General features: G+C 41.2%; 1 protein-coding gene across 3 annotated transcripts in view; it reads right to left on the bottom strand.

The window, feature by feature from the left end:
* The window catches only part of arhgef4 (Rho guanine nucleotide exchange factor (GEF) 4), an 85,371-nt gene extending 67,339 nt beyond the window's left edge, over positions 1-18,032 (bottom strand). Inside the window, exons 1-2 of one of the 3 annotated variants that reach the window (XM_064338631.1) lie at positions 17,299-18,032; positions 11,527-11,556 (exon numbers count right to left, since the gene is read on the bottom strand). In XM_064338631.1, coding sequence (XP_064194701.1) covers positions 11,527-11,556; positions 17,299-17,502 — 234 coding nt within the window. In that variant the 5' untranslated portion in view covers positions 17,503-18,032. Of the gene's footprint in view, positions 1-6,793; positions 6,951-11,526; positions 11,557-17,298 lie in introns of those variants that run through there. The other 2 variants (XM_064338634.1, XM_064338633.1) reach the window with 2 other exon arrangements.
* Positions 18,033-18,316: the final 284 nt, after the last annotated feature.

Raw genomic sequence — 18,316 nt, 5'->3', positions numbered from 1 at the left:
TTGCTGCATAATTGGAAAAGTCTCACCTGCCCAGCCTTTTTAATGATATGGTAATGCCATTAACATTTTTAATGAAATCATGAAACTCTTGAAAGTCTACACCATGCTCTGTTGCGGCGAAATACAATACAAAGCCCTTGTTTCTGAGGTTTTCTGTCACAGCAGTGTGGTCTCCCTTCTAGTCCAGTCTATACTGCAGTCAACATTGAGGCTGGCAATTCTTTATCCTGTCATGTTTTGTCACCAGAACCAAAGCTGCTGGCGTTCTTTATCAGCGGGCTTTTCTGGCTCCTGTGCACTGGCCGGGAGAGTGAGGATGCACTGGAGCACAGCTCTTTGCCTCAGACAGCAGCCCTGACAGCTGCCTGAATGAAGAAAATCCAGCGGCTTTATTTCAGAGAACCAAATGGGTGGATGGCTTCCGGATATTCTTGGTGAACACCAAGAACTCAAAGGGCAAAGTGCAGCATCACAAATAGCCACACACGCACACACACACACACACACACACACACACACACGCACACAGAATCTGATACACACACGGAAAGAAAATCTCTCACACACACACACACACATAAACATGCAATAATCCTTTGTAACCAAGCAATTTGGACCTCATCCACTGTCAGTTTAACAAGATTTAACAGCCTTTTACAGAGTACTTTAGTGAGGTTAAAAACCTCACTAAAGTAACTGCACTTAGAATGACAGACACACATTCAGTCCCTTAGCAAGGAGTTTAAATACTCTGTCACTGCAGGCACAATGGCAGAATGGTTTATCAGGCTGCTCTGTCTGTTTTCAGTAAAGTTCTGGTACCTTCTGTGTGCCCTGGCCTGTATCTGAACCTCACCGCAGTTCTTTAATCAGTAGGTAGAGTAACCAGAGGAACAGAGAGAGAATGAGAGGCCAGTCATTACTGTCACTCTCATTTCCCTGCCTTTCCCCCCTGCTGACATGGTCAGTCATCGTAAGAGATACTCTCTACAGGAACTGCCTTTGGCTCACACCCCCTTTTGCTTGGCCTACGGGCCCGAGAACATCAAGGGAAGTGTTGGGCTTTCAACACCGGCAAGCATGCACACACACAACAGCACATAGAAAATACAGTTAAAAATAAATACAGTATAAAAACACACTTTCACAAACGTAGCTCACACACACACACACACACCTTTGTAAACAACACGTGCATGCACTCACATACACAAACACATCTGCATACACACACATCCACAGGTCTTTGACAAAAACATACATGCGTGCTCATGATGTACCTCTGTCTCTCATGAACACAGACAGCTCCCATGTCTCAGCAGCACACAGAGGGTCAGCCAAAGGAAGACATTTTGAGTCCGAAAACGGAAGTGGAAACAAGAGCCCCCTTCTGAACACGTTCCCATGCAGGAGATGGATGGATAGACTGCACGCTGGCACCACGCCTGTGCTTTTTCTACTGAACTGCAACCCTTCACCACAATTCCATGATGGAGTCACACCAGGTGAACTCCAGTCCAAAGAGAAGGGGAGAAATGGAGAAATGCAGCACCTGCAGACAGTTTAAGATAATAAGCCAGATTTATGCCCTCAGATCCCATTAACCCAATATACTGTACTGTACTGGAAGCACCAGCCTGGAGAGACTTGTTTATACAACCCTGCTACCATGTGGGCCAAGGGCTTGGGGTGAAAGCCCAAGCAAGTATGAAACAGTGATTAAGATAGTCCTCACAATTACATTTTTTTTTTAGTAATTTTTTTTTTTTCACAATTCACAATGATCTTACAACAAAAGCGCCGCCACCAAAAGCGCGACACTATGGTTTGAGAATGCGCTCACTGGAAAGTGTTCTGTTGGCTGTAACGATATAAAAGCAGTGACCCTTGTACAGAAGATACTTCAGTGTACGTCAGTGGCACGTACTTGGCGCATCCAGCCACACGCTTTTTCCCTGGGTTAAGCTTTCTTATATAACCGGGCGTCCTCGGTGCCAGCCAGACAGGGTGCAAAGCGCGGTCATGTCACAGCTGCAGTGGCGCCCTTTTCATTGTGGAGGTGTTCAGTTCTGTAACCCGAGTGCATGGGAGGTCAGTCTAATGTCGGATTAAGTCATTGTGTCGGCACCGTGAGATTAAGACACGGCCCGGTTCCAAAGAAGGGATCTTGTCTTTTTAAAAGTACTTTGAATGTGCGAAAAAGACATTTAAAAAGACAAGTTCCCAGAACAACCAGCTCTGCGCTCTAAATACCTTATAACTCAACAATTAGTAACACTGGTTCAAAACCCCACATGAAAGAAAAACATCATGTTGCGTCGGTAAATGGTGAAAAAATACAGTTTTAGAGCTGTTCCATTCAATTTCTTTGAGATACAAGGTTTTTGTGCGACACCAATGGTATCTTGCTTTGATGGCCTTGTAAATTAGATAAGAAAGTAAGTAAATAACTAAAAGGGAGCCCCATCGAGCATAACAGATAACAGTTCCATAGAGGAGCCAACCATTTAAATGAACAACTGGAATAGCAGCATATCTATGATGATGGTACAATAGAGAAGCTGTTTAGAAGACTGGGTATTATAAAGCCCCTTGGAGCTGACAGCCAGTTGGCAGCTGGATCGTAGCAAGACCGGACACAGCAGTGTGGGAGCTGGAAAGGAGCGATTTGTTCTGCAAGCTAGGAGAAGCAACGGAGGGGGGAGTGAGGACTGGACTCAATCAGCTTCCCACTTCCAGGAGACAGGGAGACCCTCAGCTTTCAATGACATCAAACACAACAAAACTTAGCTTAGCATTCTGAAAGCTAGACCCTGCAGCACAAACTGCAGTGCGCACAAACTGATGTTTCACCTTTAGGCCCTTGCACTGAATATGTCAGGGGAGCGGGTAAAGCCTTCATGGTTGGTCACCGTAGTTCTAGGTGGTGTGGTTTGGTTATGGTGGTCAACCGGGGTGATCACATTTTCATTACGGCCAACTTTCATGGCTTGAAATGTTTCGCAAGAAAAAAACAAAACATCAGCCCACTAACATGTCTAGGAACGTTTGGATGGAAGACAGCCTCCCATCTGATAAAGCCAGACTGACACAGACTGCATTCAGAACATTGCAGTACTGATAGTGTGACAGCTAATGGGTACGTGTGGTCAGGCGGACACGAGAAATGTCTGTATTAGGACAAACACAGTACAGAAGCATGGGTTACGTAAGAGGTAGGTGATCTATCATAGGATACTCACAGAATTTTTTTCTCCACAACGAACTACAGTAATCATTTCAAAATGGTCAGGGATTTGGGTTTTAAAGCTTTTGGTGGTCTGAATGTGTAATAATGTTTTTATAATACTGACAGAAACAGGAATATCAACACACGAATGATATATTCACATAACATATCATCCATTGTGGAAGAATACCTAAGAAATAAAAACGAGATAATTATGAAATCCAAAATATTTCTGCATATGTTAAAATGAACAGCAATATATAAGCATATTACAACAACTATTTTCACATGCCAGCAACTGTATGTGCATGCGTGCAAGTATTGGGAGGGGACCCTTACTGTCTTTACACACTGACTTTTCAGACGTGGAAAATATAAAACAGTTCAGCCTGGTTCAGATCAACTCGACATAAGTTACTGGGCCGGAGATTGTGCTGCCAAGCCCTGTAAGGAGCTTAAAAATATTAAGTGGAATTCAGAGGCCAAGATGTCGCTCACATTTATATCAATGAGGAGAGGGAGCACATGTACTAACAGAGGAAACGACAGATCATCACATCCATCATAGTCCGGGACAGCAAACCATGCCTGGCACAGTGGTCCTAGCTTGCCCTGACCTCTGACCTCTGACCCTTGTAGGACACTACGATCCCAACAGGAAACTGAGCAGGTGTTGGTGCCTGGGCCTATTCTCTCTGAAATTTCCTAGCAGGTTACAGTTAATGGACATATTATATATATTTATATGTGACATTTCCTGATAAAGTTCAAACAGTAACCAAGCATACATAAAGGTCAATCACTCTTGAGAAGCTGATTAACAAACCTGATTGATCTTACCAAACACTTTCCCAGAGTATTATTTTCTCCCAGACCAACAGGCCCGCCTTTCCACAAGGGCTGCCTGGATCTACACCATGCAGCTGGGAGATCAGAAGAACAAAGAGCCCTGCTGCCCATCGGGAAAAGGGCTGAATGGCTCCACCAACACTGGATGCACTGTTCGTCATCCTAATGCCAAACGCTTCATTTGCTATTTTAAACTCTGGCCTGCATTATTCAGCTATGTTATTTTTTAGGGGGGGGGGGGGGGTGGGGGGGTCTCGTGCATTGCAACAGCTGCTTAGCCCATGATGACAGCAGCTGTGAAATGTTTCGCTGCCGCATGCCTGCTCACACAATAGAAAACTTTCCACTAACGTTCCCCCACTTTTGTGTCTATTGGAGTGTTGCACGAGAGTTCTGAAAAAGCCAGTGGGCAGCCATCATATTACAGCTTGGATTGTTCAGGTGAAGAGGTTTGAAAGCTGAAACACGTCCACAGCCACCTCTGACCACAATGCAAGATCTTCAGTCAGAATTCATGTTGGCTAAACGGTAAAGGTGAGGAAGATGTCAGAGGGGCTGATCTCTGACTAACACCTCGTCTACACAATGAGGTGCAATTAGATTCGACAACAGTTTATATTAAATTGCATTTTTAGAATATCTTTCGCATTCTCCCTCTTCACTGTAAATAGGTACACAATGTCTCAATGCATTCCATTGAGCCAGGCTATTTTCAGCACCTGGCTATGAACAATGTCATCAGTTCCCTCGGGATGCACCCTGATCTTTGCACCCTAACCTCTCAGTGACCCTGATCCTGGCAACAAGTTATTTACATACATAACAGGCCTTGTGTAGAACACTTAGCAAAAATATTGTGAATACTAAAAAAGCACAACTGCTCAGTTTGGAAGGGAGGGTTGAAAACACCACCACCTTGAACCTTTTGTTTTGTCTGCTATTTATGAAATACAAAGCAAGTCAAACAACTTATTTTGTCTTATCATTTTTTTAAATGTGTTTTAACAGGATGATGGACTCGGACACATGCAATCTAGCCCTTCATTGTGAAGGTCACAGAAAGATTGAGGGACATTGTGCTCATCCTGAGAGATCTGTCTGGGTGACAGCTTTTCCACTCCGGGTGCCAGTGGCACTGCCGAGGTGGGGGCTGTGGGAGTGGCATGGGGTGGAAGGGCAAATGTGACAGGCTGCTTGCTGAGCTAAGTGTGCCAATGCTTTACTCGCACATTAAAGAACTCAAGAGTGTTACAAATTCTTATCTGGGGCTCTTGAATTATTGACTAAGGTATCTAAATAGTTAACCTGATAATAATCCTGAATAGGGTTTACCAAAAGATCCAGTACATGCAACGTGAGCTATTAGAACTCACAACTAACAGGGAAAAAAAAGTTATGTCATATAATATATCCTGTCTGGAAGCGGGATTAGGTTGAAGACAGCTCAGCGATTTATACACAATTTAGAGCAGGGATGCAAAAACCTGCCATCCTGTAGGTATTTACTCTAACCCTAACAAAGCACACCTCATTCAACAGCTAGAGATATCATTGAGCTACTAATTAGAAGAATTAGGTGTGCAAAATTAGAGCTGAAACAAAAACCTACAAGGCAAAAGATCTCCAGGAACAGGGTTGCACAGCCCTGATTTAGAGGCATACAATTAGTTACAAGGGGTAACACCTCAACAGCCCAGCTAACTGAAACCCTGCTGTAAAGCAAACATTCAAGGACATATTAAGGTAACCATAACAATGGCTGTGATGTTGTAGATCATAAGTAGCAAATATTCATTCAGTCATGATGCGGCAGGCTGCCTTAACTCTCAGTAGAGAGGTACAAATATCAATTGTAAACATATGGTACCATGCAATTACAAAAGGTACAATCACAGACTAATACTGTAAACACAATATGAAAGTTTAAGCAAGCAGGACTTAACCTTAATGTTTTCTCACCTTAAAAAGACTGTCTGGAAAGGATCTTAACATAACTTTCCAAACAACTGTCATGCCATGATGTATTCATAGTGTCCTCACTGCTGTTGCGGATGTCTTATGTAAAACGAGCATTCCATAGAAGTTTTTTAACGTGCATCTTTCCAAGAAAATCCTTGAGGTTTTTTTGTATCTACAGGATGATACATCTTCCACAATTGCAAAATTCACCCGTTATGAGCACAGGGAGTTCTTCTCTGGCTGTTGATTTAGTGAACACCATACAAAGAATGACTCCATTGGAGATTTACATCAGGGAAAGACAGAGCATGGGGGCAGCCAAGACGGTCACCATCTGCAGAAGTAGCCCTCTAACACTTAAAACATTAAATGTGCCTACACCAGGACATAAACAACCTATATACAAACAACAGACACCGAAGCAGTAGCCAGCATACTGACACAGCAGTGCCGGTCTTTTGTGGCAGGCAGGGGTAATCTGGTGCAACATGAGCCTGCATTCATGAGCTGGCACCTGGTACCTGACCCACAAAGAGTGGCAAACATTTCATGCATGGTAGATGTGCATATCGAGCTGGCTGAGTTAAAGTAGTGTGATATAACTGAACATTAGTTAAAAGAACAAAATTACTTACTGTATGTAAATAAATCAACAAGCTATCGCAGAAGAAGAAAAAACCACATTGGAAATTTGTATTAGATTATTTGGTGCTCCATCAGGTCCCCTCCCCAAGTGCCCTCCTCCCAGTCTCTTACCTGTGACATGGTTCTGCCACCACAGCCCCAGCTTGGCATCCTACTGACCCTCACAGACAGGGCTTTCCTCCAGTAAACACAAACTCCCCAGTCCGAACAACACTCCGCTGCTTCTCACACTGTACTGAGCACAGTACTGTCTGCGACAGACAGGGGGGAAAAAAAAGAAAAACAGGGCAGGGAGGAAAAGCCCTTCCCTGGAGAACGAGAGGAGAAAAAAAGAAAAAGCGAAAAAAGCAAGTCCGTCCAGAAATCTAAAAAGTGTCGCTGAGCCAGATAGTTCACGCGTGAGGATGGGGAGGACCAATGGGGAGTTTCTGGTTAGGTGAGGAGGACCAATTGGGTGCGAGGGGATGCCTTGCCCAGAGCTGTCAGACAGGTATGGCTCCTCCTCTTTCAGAAAAGAGGTGTGCTTTGTGCGTGTGTCTGTGTGTAAAGACACACCTGGGGATTATCCAGACAACAGGTTTCAATACGGGGCATGGCAGTGCGGTCTGCCACCACAAGATATGCTTACAGGGCTTTTTTGCAGTTTGGTAAAAGGGAAAATGCAATAAATAAAAATAAATATATTTAACACTCACCGATCTATCCAATATAGGGGGAAAAAGTATTTTCTTCAAACAAAGATAATTTTCAGATAATCACATTGCATTAGCAGACATTTAAGGCCATTCTCCAAAAAAAAAAATCAACATCCAATCTTACTATTATCATTCAACCAATGCATTTCATTTGTGTTTAAAATGATGATGCGCGTTGTCAAACAGAAGGAAATAGTTTCATTAGACATGCACATTAATGCAAATGCATATTCATATTACTTCCAGATCTTTCTGTTTAGCATTTGGACGCACTCTGGGTAACCTTATCTGCATTGTATAATTCTGTTCATTGTTTAGTGTTCAGCAAACTAATGATGGTGCAAAATAAATTTTAAAAAGCTTGCTTTAAAATAATCTCTTTGCTTTAAGGACAAAGCATGTCATCAGTAAAATTAACCATGGCCTTTCCTGTTGGTTATGCTTTCCAACTCAGGGCGTGCTTAGGGAACAGCTTCTTATAAATTCTGAACTATCTGGCGCAAGCCCACTGGACTCCACTCTCGTAGCATAAATTGAGCGAATCAAAAGGGCTGTCAGAGCAGAGAGTGAATAAAGTTGGCTCGGACTACTTAAGATGGGGGTCCATCCAAACCAGCTGCCCAGGGCAAATGAATGGCAGAAGCTTCAGAGGAGGGAAAGACATGAAAAGTGTCCTTCTACAGCTGGGAAAGGAGATACCCTGCGGACCATGGCCTGATGACTCCCTGCCTTTGATTCGCCCCTTCAGACCCGATGCACACTCACACACAATGAACTCAGTGACCGTGTGAAAGGCCATTGTTGTGCATGTGACATATATTAGCAATCCTGTATACAATACGTCCTGTATCTCTGGGATGTTTTAGAAGAAAGTAGAAAAAAGAAGAAAGAAAAGAGCAACTAGTAGACTGGTTTGACAGTAGCCACTGTTTCCTTTTTGTCATGGAGAGAGATTGTTGTTATACTTAATGATGTCTGAACACTAGTCTACAAGACACATACTAAAGATTGACATAAATCACACCCAAGCAGCAAGGCACACACTTTTGCTCTAGACAATGGGATGCCTAATAGTTCTTCAGAACTTGTTTTGAAATTTTCAATATTGTCAGACTCCAGGATTTTGGGTGAATTGCGGGGGAATATAACTCGCGCACAGTTCCACGATTGTAAAGGTCAGGTCAATGCACTGTTTATCCTGGAAGTACTTAAAGGATTTATCCCACCCCAAGTTTATGTTGGAAGGGAGAATGTGTCATGACGAACCGTGGACCCCCCTATGCAAAAGACAAATGGAAGTGGGCAGCAGGGCGTTCAAGTTCATCCGAAGTTCAGAAACATGATGATGGATCTTGCCCTTCATCCTATGTAGAAATTCCCAAAAAATAAGGGGAAAAAAATGAATTTTTACAGATTAGTTCAAATTACTTCTGCACTTTGGGCGTAAGGTGCACTAATATTACAAAGCTTTTGGCCTACATTTGAAAGAGACACCTTGCTTTTTTGGTTTGCACAAGGTTACATATATGGTAACCACTGAATAATTAATCATTTCTGCAATAATTACTGAGATGTTGATAACAATCTAAATTCAAAAATAGTTCATTAAAAAAATCAAACACACAGCCCAGTATATTTCTTGTTTTTCCTTTCATTCTTCTTTCTTTTTTACTTTCTGTAATTATATAAAATATTCCCTATAGGCATTAACATGATAAGTTAAACAAGACTGCAGCATCCTTTGAAACAGCAAGGGTGGAAGACAGCATGACTTGAACAAACCAATACCAAAGTACTGGCAATAAGTAACGGCAATAGTCCCCAAGCCACAGCTAGACATTTCCAGACAACGGTGGCAGAAAAAACACCAACCAAAACCAACATAAAGGCCTCTAACCTCTATGAACTTTCAAAGAAATATGTCATGTGCTAAGAACAAATACAATTTCTCCCTTTTTAAATGTGAAAGAAAAGCAACAGAAACCACAGGAAGGATCCATACTTCTATCACTACCAGTGGAATTATTTTCTTTCTATTGATTCTCACATGTTTCACAGAGCAACACTGTTTCACAGAGCAACAACACCCAAGATACCTTCCCCCCACAACCCTTCTCTTTTGCTATCAAGTCCACTGGGCAGGTGTGGTGTGAATGCTTTGAAATAGTGAGGAGGACTTCAATTATATACTTTTTATCCAAGATCCCACACAGCAGAAAGACAATTTATTGCACTGTGAGCAAAAACAGGTGTGTGCGTGCAAGCGTACCTCAACAGAAGAAAATGAAATAAGGTCATATTTAATCAAAAAAAAAATTCTCCCTGTGATGCATAAATATGGGTATTTTAGCTTAGTTCCTCTGTTTTCAGGAATTCCATGAACGTGTGTTAACTTACTTAGATGCCTTTTCCTTCATTCTACTCTTGGGATCCTATTGGACCTTGACATATAGAAAAGAGGAATTCCAGGATGATCTGGGAAAAGAGGACTGGAGGCCTGGAATAGTCCACTGTTAGGAGAGGGGTGACAGGGTCAGGGGGGCAAAGCCCTCTGATCTTACGTGACCCCCACACTGAAAGCTGATCACAAGCTCCATGTCATTTACTGTGGTATGCAGTAAGTTTAAAGGCCAGATGAACTGTTCTCCAAGAAATCATTTCATTTTAAAACTTTGAAATTTCAACTAAGGAAGAGAACATTACAATGGAACTATTTACTGGGTATATCTAATTGAGTTTAAATTTGAAATTTATTTTTTATATTTCCTGGGGGTTAAAATATGCACAACACTGAATAGCCTTGGTGTGTTTAGCTGGGCAGGCAAGCTTACAAATAGTACTTTACCTGATTTAAAAATTCTAACAAATACAACCAAACCCATATGCTTTTTATTTATACATAAAACAACATCTCAATCCCATTTAAGCTTTCTCTCCAGTCTCTTCTGACAACTGTAACTGGCTACGACCTTAAGCCTGGTTAGATCCAGACAGGCAGAGAAGAGCCATCTGTTAAATGTGTCAGTGCTAAGCATAAATAACTAAAATTAGTATTGTTGCCATTATGTAATGCCTAAAAATATTTCCGTCCCAGAGTGTTCTTTGGATAGGGCTCCAACTGGATTAATATCACAAATACTTTTTTTAAAAATTGCAAAGGTTCCATCCAAACCACGTCGCCTGATCGAGCACAATGCTGCGGCCCATTTACAGGAAACAGACAAAACTATCTGAACCAGTGAGAGGGAAAAAAAAGGTATTACTATGGTTCAGTGAATGTGATAGAACAGGATGGTAGATTGAGTAAGCCTGGCAGGGAATCGCAGGCAGGTAAACAAACATGCTGAAACATGTAGCCAGCACAACCAGGGAAGAAACATCAAAAGACCTGTCACTGGAAACGAATAAAACCAGGATAGAGCCCCACCTTTCTGCAGCACCTACACTGGTCTAACAGTTACCACAGAGCAATAAAAATTGCACTGTCACTTTGAATGTGTGGCATAATGTTTGCCAACAGAGCTGAGCGTGTTAATCACGGTCTTTGACCCCCTGGGTGTTTAAAATTGAGCACACACGAAAGACTGTGGCATTCTGAAACAACACGCCACCAAATAAGGGCAGCCAGGTGAGCTTTGTCTTTTGGGTAAGCTGACATCACCAGCTTTATGTTTGTAACAGCGAACAGCAAAGCCATTTTCTGCATATTAAAAGAATATTTTAACCAATTTGTATACAAAATTTTCTTCAAATTTGATATGGCCTGTTGTAGTGCCTGTATTTTTAAAGATGAACAAAGAATGATGTTTGACTCATTCTTGAAAGGGAACAGAGGACCTAATTGAAAAAGGTTATAACATACAATGGAAATATTCTTCAGTCTGGGTTCATTTAATTCAATACATCTTTTGAAATATCCTTATCCTATTTAAGACCTGTTTAGTGACCCAGCACAGCATGCAACTGGTGTTGTTGTTCTCTGGAAAAAATATGGGGCAAAGGAGGAACTCACCAACTGTCAAATATTACTTTAAAAATAATAAAAAAAACACTCAAGGAAACAGGTTTTTTTGATACAAAGTCAGTAAGCGGACACGCTTGAAGTGTCTGAGCCACGAGACAGGAAGGGCCAAACATGCTGAAGCCTACCTGTGGCACGTCAGGGGAGACTCTTAATCTCTGTGAAGAGAAAAAAGAAGAAAGAAAAGAAGGTTAAGGACAGGGAGCTTGGAACATTCGTTATGCATGTTCCCCCTAGGCCTTCTCCTCCCTCACACTAATTTGTGCCTCTAAAACGACTTTACTCGCATGTGGCGTGGAAACAAGTTTTTCAAAAGGTGTAAAAGGAAATGACTGACAGCTCTATGCTTTTAATTGGTGACTCTAAAAATGTTATGTGTGGTGGAGGAAATAATGGCACTTTGAGTGAGGGAGCAGAAGGGGGAGGAGGACTGGGCTGCACCGAATGAATAGATCCTTGAACTACGCTGCTTTAAGGTTTTCCCTATCCAGTAATTGCCTCCATCTCCCATTTCCGATGTAGTTTAAATATCATAACATTTGAAGTCCTGGGATTAATAGATGGATGGATGGATAAATAAATAAAATAAATACCTGATACCTGATAATTCTAAGAAGTTCCACCTGGTGCACTTACCTCATGTGGAAATGTGGATCTGTAAATGACCACACATACTAAAATCTGTCACCTTATGATGGTATCACTATACAGCGACCTGCGACCATACAGATAAGTATCTGGGCCAGGACGTGCGTCCCTCAGGCCAGCATTAACCCTGCAGGCATCACTACCAGGGCCACTCACATAAAATCCAATCCCCCACTGAGAACTGGTTCCATATGGAACCACTGTCAACCGAATCAAGGTCACCATTGGCTGTGCCCCCATCAGGCACGCTGTAAAGCAGGAATGCCTCAGAATTCTCTGAGGCAATTACTTAAATTGCTCCTATAACGTGTTTGTTATCGTTTCCTCGATCTGGAAGGTGGCCCATGGCCCGTAGCCTAAAAAGAGGTAACACTCCAAACAAATGTTCCATATACAACAGAGAACATTCCACAAGTCTGATTTAGGAGCCTCACATTTAACAGTGAGGAGATGATGGCAGCGTTTCAAAGGCACCCAAGAAGAGATAAAGGTGGATATCTGCATGGATAAGGCCAGACAACCAGTTATGGCAGAAGTCTTGTAAAAACCCCATATGCCACAGCCCAGGGGAAACATAAGCGACAAGACATTGCTTGCCTGGCAGGCATTGCTCTCTCCTGAAATGAAAGTAACACAGACTCTGTGGTGTCTTCTGCCTAACACAGGCCTATCCTACACCTAGATACAAGACACCATACATGTAACCTGAAATATTCACTACTTATTAACACACAGCAAAAGTATTGCTTTGGTCAACAGCACTTTGTAAGAGCAATCTAGCTTTCTAATTGTGACAAGTTATTCCACTATAAGGATATCACTCAGGTGGAGATAGTCTCCACATTAATTAACTACCATGTTAAAAGATATCATCCAATTGAGTAATAAATCATTTCATTATGACATGCAATTATGTGGACAACAACATGAACATTATAAACAATGTGAAAGAATGTTATTTTCAAAGGATGTCCAAATATACTTTGTGTATTACAAAATGTACAGTATGATGCATTTCCACTTTCACAAATGCAAGGACACATGCTGTGATAAAATAACATAAGAATAAGAATGATATATGAATGTCAAGAACATATTTTCTTATATATAGTACCATTTATATAGGCTAGTAAATATAGTATTGGTTATATCTACAAGTTCATATTTAGAAGTTAGATTGTTTATTTTACCTAAAGGCTGTTAGTAAAGAAGGTCAACAAAGTTAAAAGCGGAAACTGATATAAATTTAGAACTAGCTGGAGTGTTAGCATAGCGCTAAGTACCTGCAACTCTGATCATGCCAGAAATGAGGGACAGAGGTTACAGAACCAAATTTTCAACCAGAAGGTCATTGGTTCAAAGCTTAAATCTTGCCCAATAGCAAGGTGTTTAACTCAAGTAAAACCACTGCGGTATAATAGGCGAATACAAAAAAATGTCACCTGTGCAAATTATTCTAGATACTGTATATAGAAGCACAACATAAGAAATATAAGTCATATGTACGACGGATATAGCACTGCTGTGGGAACACGTTACAGGCTACTGGCTTCCCATTCACAACATGACGTGACTTCTAATCTAACCACTATCACCAATATTTTCCCTGTTTAACAAAATCAGAAACAGAGGCATCTTTAAAATTTGTATGTACCCTGGGAATTGGCAGAATTGTGATCAAGGTTAGTGGGATCCTGCCACTGGTATAAATACAGTCAACCTGCATGACACCAGAAAAGGAAACAGCGACATAAACAAATAACCAGATAAACCAGATTCCCATCTTTCTACTGAACTGTCAGCATGGAAGACATGAAGGAATTCACCACCATATTTGATATTGTTGATATGCTCACTTATACAACACCCAAAGCAGTTCTTAGAGGAGCCTTAAAATGAATGGCAAATGTTTTGTTGGACACACTAAGAAATCATAAACCTGTCCATCATAAACCTTCGGCAACTGTCTGGTTCCATGTGTCCAAATAAGCAGGACAACAGGAACTTATTTACAAACACCTAACTTTTCTTTCAAGCTCCAATGCCTTCTCATGAGATGATAACTACAAGGTATGCTCCTTGTGCTCTACCATATCTTTCTGTGAAATCAAGCAATTCCTGGTTGTGACGTAAAAGAAGTGCTTTCAGGTTACATGGGGCATTGTCTTGACATCAAGACCGGGAGTTTCAGTGAATGACAGACACAAATGAAGATATACATAGTGACCAGCAGTAACCATTATGTTGCTGAAACCGGCTTTTCAAATCCTAATGAGTCTTCAGGCTTGCCATTAAAACTTTGATCTAAGGGCTCACATTTTACAAAGGATACAACTTGGTGATTTTCATCTAATTTAGGATGTTGATGTTGGTGTCTTCAGCACAGTCTGTGTGCTTGTATTGCTCAGCCCCTGCGTTCATGGCAACAAGCATCCTCACTAAATGCCACTTTAAATTCTGGGTTTATGTAGATGCTGGGGAACAGGCTGCACGGTCACTTCAGTAACACTTTCAAGGCACCAGGCACGCAAACAGCCAATCATAAGGATCGAAACACAAGCTGATGACCCTATCTATGCTTAATCAACTGAAGTTTCACTTTATTCTATTATGGGGTGTGACACAGCAGTCACTTATTTAAATGTAAGTCACCAAACCCTCTGGTCCCCTGTCTCCACCCACACCTCCACAATACCTTAACTTCACACCTGCCACCCTCTGCCTCATTAGCAGTGTGTTTTACGTGGGGTCAGGAGGTGTCCGGTCACCTGGGGAAGTCCAGAGCTAATGAACTTTCCAAATCTCTTCCGGGCAAATTCAAGACAGGACTGCATTCCTCTGGGGCTAAGTTTAAACTTCCTGACCGCCACTGAATTTGACTGCACCCCCACATGTAGCTATGTACCCCTCACATGCACAAACATTAGCCTATCAGACACCTACACACATACCCTTGTGCACAGATACGCACAGATACTGCACACGGGAACACATATACACACTCCCACACACAAACGCACAAGATCACACACACATGCTCACATGCGCAGATAAACAGATACTATGAATGCATGGATATACACTGCATTTGTTTACTTCTATTCTATGACTGTTCTATGTGAAATAGGCCCATTGTGACAAAAAAGTCACAATTGTGTGAAATTAACTCACAATTGCGAGAAAAAAAGTTAGAATTCAGCAATTTAGCCAACTCCTTTCTGTGGCGGAAACAGGCTTCCATAGTTAAAGCCCCAGTACAAGATGGAAATAAATTCATATTAAAAGTCATATATTTTCTGAATAGTCATCAACTTCGCTTGGCCGCTATTGAGACCAAGCGATGTGAGAGCTGCGATGTAAATTATGTCACAAATATCAATGATAAGAGTAGGACCCCAAAGTCACCAGAAACATTTATTGAGTTCTGGTGTCCATATTTGCGACATAATTTACATCGCAGCTCTCACAAGCGAAGTTGATGACTATTCAGAAAATATATGACTTTTAATATGAATTTAATATGACTTTTTTGTCACAATGTGTGTGTCTCTGTGATCTTGTGTGTTTGAGTGTGGGAGTGTGTATATGCATTAATGGAATCTGGGTTAAAATGTCACAAAAAATCTGAAGGTTATATCACAATAACATGTCAGTCCACAATATATCAATTTAAGGTTAAACTGATATTGAATTGCATTTACAAAGGTAGGCAGTTTCCGTTGAAAATCACATAGATAGCAGACGCCTGAGTGGTATGAGAGGTTGTCAGCACTGTTTCACTTTTTCATTCATTTTATGCAATTAAACAGATTCTACTGTGGTTCATTTAGCATGTCAAGGATTGCAGGTAAATTTGAAAGCATTGAAAACTTTTAAAACATGAAATTCAGTATCATTCATGACAAAATTGTACTAATAAATTCATGGACCATTTCTAATTGTTTTCTCCTACAGGCGGCCCCCCTAAGACATTTCAATGGAGGAAAAATGCTGAACTGACACACAAACGGCAAACGACTCAAACAGCTCTCTCACATACTGCATGAACAATGATCAATTGTAACAGTTAACCAAATAACACACAACTGCTCCATAGTCTTGGCAGTGATAAGGATACCCAAATAAATTACAGAACAAAATGGCCACTTGTGAAGTGTCATACCGTCAATCCTTACAAAAAAGACAATAATTTTATTTCACGAGGAGTATTTAATGCAGAGAAGAGTCTCCAAGTCTGTCATCACAGATAAGATTTTTCCTATAATTCTGGAATGCAGTTCTATTCTTCAGTAAATATAAACACATTAGCTTGTTGAAGTTATGTGCAATGTCAGTTTAGTGTTTATATTTGTTTTAGAGAGCATTCCAGTATCCTAAAAAAAAATTATACCTCGCATACCTGAGGTCACTGGTAGAATGTACCATAGCAAGCAAATAATTGTCAAATAAAATAAAAGCACACACATGGACACTGGTTCTGGCAATATTCCCTTTCCAAAATACAGGACACAAAGTGGTGTATGCTTAGGTAAGGTGGTAAAGTTTGGGGGGGTGGAGGTTGTTTCCTTAATTATTTGCTGATAAGCAACCTATTTAATAAGGTAATTAGACAATCAATGTTATAAGTACTGAATGTAAATGCAACTGTAAGTCCCACTAATTGCTATAAAATGCAGTGCAGTTAAGTTGAATTGTTTTTAAACAATGTAATACAGAATGCTAAGAAAACTTACTTTGAAAGTATTGGATTCCCTGAAATGTACCGAGCCATTGTGTAGGTGTCACTCTGTACAAGTTAGAATATTACACGGAAGGGTTTATTGAGTTTTTTTTTTATAATCTCATTTACACCGAGTACATAGTGCTGAAAACGATTCCTGACTAAATAAACATCTCCCGACGTGGCTGCCTATACATTCTATGCACCAGTGATATTAAACAGAGTCATTGTTAATTGTGTGCAATAAAATACATTTCCATATCTGGGTGTCTAAAGAAAAGGGAGGGTTTCTGTGGATAGCTGCAAAAGCCCTACACATCAAAGTTGCATTAAAGGTGAAACTGAATCAACAGGTCTTCAACTTATTTTGTTTTAATGGCCCAGACACCGGGGTTTTGTTCCGGTCAGAGGTGACGTCGAAGAGCCCACACAAAATAACTATTTAATAATTTCCTATTTCATGAGTTTAATATAACACTTATATTTAAAAGCGAAACTGATGTTGCAAAGAGTACTATATATGGTCTCTCACCTGGCACAACTTCAGCACGGTCCAGCACAGGATGTACGCCGACAGAGTGAACTTTGCCCTCATGTACCGTTCAGGTAAGCAGGTGAGGTGCATCTGCACTTCGTCCAATCCACCTTCCAGGTGGACATTCCCCTCTGCATTGGGTTCGTTGCCCACCACAGCAACTGATGTACTGTAGGCATTGTTGTTGTTGCTGCTGTCCATGTCTTCTTTTTCGAAAGTAGCCTAGCCTACATAATCATCGCCTTGGTATTCCCTATCCTTCTCCAGAAGCTACATTCGGGTGTCCTTAGTGTACCTCTCCTGAAATGCGCCGATTTAAAAACACACAAATGTCTTGCCTCGCATAGAACGCGGCTGAAAAAAGTTTTGGGAAAAGGCACAGTGTCCACGTCTCGCTCGCTTCATTAATACTGGAAAACCTTTACCGTCGTTAGCTTTTAAATAACCCATGAAAGACGCCGTTGTGTGTTGCACACAAGATAAATATAGTCCTAGCTTAACAGCCCTGCCAAGTGCTTCCAAACCCCTCTTGCCAAAAAGAGTACACAGACATTACTCCTCGGCTGCCGGCTGCCTTGTAGCCTATTGAACAAAGTGGCGCTATCGAGGTGAGCGGGCAGCAATGTGTAAGAGAAACCGTGCAGACAATTTCCAGGCTTTAATGTGCATGACTTCTGAAAACCTTATCATACAACAAATACAAATATCGAACGCTCTGTTGAGAACATATTGCACTACACTACAATAGAACTATTGCATTTCTTCCCCTTTAATCTACTGACACAAGGAAGGGTAAGTGCCCCATCGACGGACTTAATATTTTAGACGATACTATTTTTAATCAGGGTACTGTAGCAAATTAGAAATAAGAGAATACAGCCATTTTTTTGGTTGTGTCGTGACCTAGAGGTTACGAGTACGCATAGTTTACCCGCTTAAAATGCAGACTCATTGTCCGAAGCCTGATGTGGCAATCGGAGTTTGACCCCACTATGCACGGACTGCGGAGAGGTTC

This window comes from Anguilla rostrata, chromosome 6 (assembly GCF_018555375.3).
Source record: "Anguilla rostrata isolate EN2019 chromosome 6, ASM1855537v3, whole genome shotgun sequence".
NCBI lineage: Eukaryota > Metazoa > Chordata > Actinopteri > Anguilliformes > Anguillidae > Anguilla > Anguilla rostrata.
This window is presented reverse-complemented; position numbering and strand designations above follow the sequence as displayed.